Raw genomic sequence first — 4,483 nt, 5'->3', positions numbered from 1 at the left:
GTATAGACAGCCCCCTCTCACCCACCACGCACACAGGGGTAGAATGTTAGCTGGTCGGGTAGAAGGCTGGGCCTTGGATCAGCAGAAAGACGGGAGAGACAGGCCAAGAGCAAACCCCAGGACCCCAGCCAAGGCTCCAAACCCATCGTGCATACCCCAGGGTCCCACTGACGCTTCTCCGACAGGATGTGTCTCCAAAGATGCCATCAGGAATCTCAAGGCAGTAGCTACAGGAACATTAAACACAAAGTGTAGTTTCTGATTGCCTGAGGCTTCTCTGAGCATGAACCTGGGGAAAATGCACAAGACACACATCCATGATATTGGCCCTCATTAGCTACTACTGTCATAAACTACTCTAGCTGAAACAGGAGAAGAAAAACACACTTCAGATTTGAATATGCGTAGAGCCTGGGACGGACACACAGGTCAAAGGCACAATTTGCATCTCACCTGGGATGAAGCTGACAGACATCTTCACTTCCTTCATAAACACAGATGAGCTACAGTTTGATTTCTAAGCACAATTTGGACTTTATTCCAAAAGTTAACAACATGTAATGTTTTTAGCTATTCTAAGCTAGGAAAGAACTACAGAGGAAGATGAAGGTCCCTAGCTCCCGTTGTCCAAATGACATAGGCCTTCACAACTCGACGGTTCAGCGCAAGATTCCCAGAGACTTATATAAAGAACTTTCTATTGGCATTATCTCCAAACAAAGCTCTTCGTATCTCTGGCATCATTTCCAGGGCTGCGAGATTCAGCCGACTTTCCAGGGTATTGGAAACCTTTATTCTCTGATCGCCGCTGTACACCTCCACGCCTCCCGCGGCGCCGGAAGCCAGGTACGCGACCTGATCTACCTGGACATCCGAATGTTTCCGGCAGAGCATCACGAACTCGGGGACGGCTCTCTGCACCGCAGCCTCCACCAGGTGCAGGTCCTGTGGCCTGCATCGGACAATCATCACAGGCTCCAGCAGCCGGAGCAAGGCTTGGAGCACGAGTTTATCCAGCAGCTCCTGGTAGGTATCCACGTCTGACACGATTCGGCTCAGTCTCATCTTGGCGTCCCTGAGCAATTCCAAGATGAGGTTGTCTCTGGCTCTCAGGACCGCGATGCGTGCCTGGTTCCTCATGGTGGACAGCTGAATCTTTTTCTGCTGCTCTATCTGTTTCTCCTTCTTCTCATAGTAATCCATGATCTTCAGGCGCTGGGTTTGCACTAGGCGGCCTTTCTCAATGTTGAACTCCTCCTCCGCCTTGGCGTCGATCTCCTCCGCCTTCTCGTTGGCTTCCTGCTCGATGAAAGCCATCATGTGCTTAATTTGCTTCTGCACGTCGATGTCAGTCAGGGCCATGGCTGCTCCCAGAAACGGGCAGAGGGAGGACTTGGTGGACCTTCTGGTGCCTTCGATTTAGAGCTGAGTTTCCGGAGTGCTGCTAATGTTCCAGTCCCTCCCGGTGGAGTACACAGAGAAGGAAAGGGGAAATCGGAGTCGCAAGGGAAGTATCCTAAAGACGGAAAGTGATTTGTAGGAAACTCTTCCCTGGGAACGGAAGCTTCCGCCTCTATTCCATCCCTCATTCACTCATTGTAGCCCAATACTAGGAAGTTAGGGCCATTCTAGGCCAGAATTCTCTAGGTGGTGATGACCAAGACTCAGATCCAAGCCAGTGGAGTAGAAATACCAAATCAATACATAAACACAAAGAATCTCTCAACGTGGGGCTGGAGAGATGGCTCAGTCATTAAGGCCCGAGTTCAATTCCCAGCATTAACACGGCTACGGCTCACAGCTACCTGTAACTCTAGTCCTAAGAGGATCTGACACCTTGTGATGGCCTCTGCAGTCACTGCACATATGTGGTGCGCAGATATATATGTACACAAACCCCCAAACAGGCAAACTTTACAAAAACAAAGATTAAAAAGTAAATAAGCACATTATAGTATGGGAGGGACTGAGGAGAATCATGAGACCCTGTTAATGCAGGATTCAATCCAGGAAGCCTGCTCGGAGGCAGAGGGCTTCACATAACCTCTAAAGGTGCCAAGAGAGCATAGCTAAGCGGATAAAAGCCCTCTGGGGCGAGGTGTGGGGTTGAGGAGGCCAAAGGCAATCTTTTCACCAGGATGGTTTCCAAGCTCGTGTATGTATGTGAACCCCCTGGGGGACCTTTAAGAAGAACTCCACCTTTGAAGGTCTCGCTCCATACTTGCTGCTCATCATTCACCCACTGCCATCCAAATCTCTGCCGGTGTCATCTGGGATTCTGTATCTTAAAAAGACTTCCTCAAAGTCTAGAGAGTAAGCGTGCTTGCCAGACAGCCCTGACAACCTGTGTTTGTCCCCAGAACCCCCTCTGTGGAGCCGTCCTCTGACCTCCGTGAATGCACTAAGGTATGTGTGCGTCCACACTCACAAACCCTCCTCATAACATATCCTAACCAATAATAATAGTAAGGAGAAGGGGGAGGGGAAGGAGGGGGGAAGGAGGAGGGAGAGGAGGGGGAGGGGATGGAGGGGGAAGGAGGAGGAGAACCCTCAAATTTGAGATATGATTCAGTGGTAGAGCATTTGCCTAACATGCACATGACCCTGGGTTTCATCCTAACACACCAGAAACAAAACAAAACAAACAAATAACAAGGAGCAAAAAAGACTTTTCCTACCAGGGCCATAAAATGCTGTCCTTTGGACATGAAATGGCCATGACACTCCTGACCTTATAAGAGCCGTAGTTGCCTTCATAGGGCCCACATAAGACTAAGCATTCCATCATAGACAGATGAGGGGTTGGTGGGCTTCCTGCCCTGCCTCCCCAGGAAAGCTAATGGTAGCTGCCAGAGGAGAGAGAAAGCCTTTTTCTTCAGTAATATAGGCATCTGTGAGTGACTCTTGTGACAGTAGATCGCCCCACACCCACTCACGTGAGTGACCTGGTTAAACCCAGTGGGTCACAAAGCAAAACAAAACAACTAAAAGACAAGCAAGCATGGTGAGAGGGAAGAAAGCAGGGTAGGGGAGGAGAGGAAGGAGGATAAGAAAGGATAGGATAGGAAATTGTCAAAGAATAATTTGATTTTTAAAAACTCTCAAAAAGAAATCTCATCAAGCTCGGGAAAATGTCTGAATGAGAATATTCAAAAAAGAAAATGTAAAAAGAACTAAATAAAATTTTAGAGCTAAAAAAAAAAAATAATAATTGAAAAGACATTAGAGGCCTGACTAAGATGTGGCTCAGTGGGCAATAATGACACTCGCCACCAGGCCTGAAACCCTGAGTTTGATCCCTAAGACCCACGTGGTAGAAAAGAACCAGTTCCAGGAAGTTTTCCTTCAGACTCTACACCTGGTGGCACATGCCTCTCCTCCCAGCTCCTTGGGGGAAGAGGCAGGTAGGGCTCTGTGAAGCTGAGGCGAGCCTTGTCTACATAGTAAGTTCCAGAGCAGCCAAAGCTAGAGATCAAGTTCCTAAATAAAATAAATTTTTTTATCCAAAAAGAACATCATTGAACTCATGTTAATTGGAAATATCCTTTTGAAAGCCAAGGTTTTTCATCAACGGCCGAGGGTTCCCTGTCCCTACATAGATTTAATCCGTAATAAAAGGCTCCCAAAGTGACTCTGCTGCTCCTCGGCTTTTGGAGCCACTCTTGATGAAAGGACAAAGAGTGTGAGATATAGGACACCCCCAGGCATGTGGGGGGGGGGAACAAACACACCAGGCCAGCTCTTACCACTTCCCTGCCAGGAGCCGCCTTTGGTCTGGCGCCGGGAGTCTGACACAGAATGTGGAACTTGGAACACACACTGGAACCTGGCACTGCCGTATCCTTCTGTACACATGACTTTGGCTGTCCGACCAGGCAGCTCCACTTCACAGAGCCAGGCCGCCGCCCCTTAGGAGGGCTGGCCAGTTCTGCCAAGAAGAGTCCAAGACAGGACTCCTTGGCACCTGGGCTGTAGCCGGGGGCTTAATCCCTGCACACTCAGAATTTCAATTAAGTTGGCACAGAGTTGTTGGCCCCATCCTGAGGTGGGCTTCCCTCAGCAGACATGTCTATAGACCCAGGATTCCAGTTTATTAATTTACTAATGAAAAATTACAGCTGCCGTGCTCATGGGTCACAGTTTCTTTTCTTGAAGGCGAGGTGCCTGGGGAGACAAATCTGAAGACCGTTTAACAAGAAAGCCGTCAATGACCATTCGCCAGATGGTCTTCAAGAAAGTCACTCCTTCTATCACAGGGCTTCAGGGTGCCCTTTCACGTTGGTAGCACCTCTCTGGGCGCAGATGGGGCCACCTCCCCGCCGCCGCCCCGCCGTGCAGGCTTCCCAGCAAGGCAGCCCACTGCTGCCCAGCTCCTCACTGATCATGCACAAGATTTTCTGAAGCAGCTCGGATTCTCCCCTCATTGCCAGTTTCCACAGGAGCATGATGGGAATGTGATGGCATCCATATCGTGGGGCCAATG

At 49.3% G+C, this 4,483-nt stretch overlaps 1 protein-coding gene across 2 annotated transcripts; it reads right to left on the bottom strand.

Moving 5' to 3' along the window:
• Positions 1-627: 627 nt before the first annotated feature.
• Atp6v1e2 (ATPase H+ transporting V1 subunit E2) lies at positions 628-1,450 on the bottom strand. 2 transcript variants are annotated; one of them, XM_051153125.1, is made up of 2 exons: positions 1,092-1,450; positions 628-1,001 (listed from the first exon to the last, which is right to left on the bottom strand). In XM_051153125.1, the coding sequence occupies exons 1-2, from the start codon at positions 1,360-1,362 to the stop codon at positions 682-684; spliced, it is 591 nt and encodes a 196-aa protein (XP_051009082.1). In that variant the 5' UTR covers positions 1,363-1,450; the 3' UTR covers positions 628-681. The 2 variants fall into 2 exon arrangements, with proteins under 2 accessions (XP_051009082.1, XP_051009074.1); XM_051153117.1 differs by having other exon boundaries at positions 628-1,450.
• Between the last annotated feature and the right edge of the window lie 3,033 nt (positions 1,451-4,483).

This window comes from Acomys russatus, chromosome 1 (genome assembly GCF_903995435.1).
Source record: "Acomys russatus chromosome 1, mAcoRus1.1, whole genome shotgun sequence".
NCBI classification, from domain to species: domain Eukaryota; kingdom Metazoa; phylum Chordata; class Mammalia; order Rodentia; family Muridae; genus Acomys; species Acomys russatus.
Note: the sequence above shows the minus strand (reverse complement) of the source record. Positions and strands in the feature narration are given on the sequence as shown.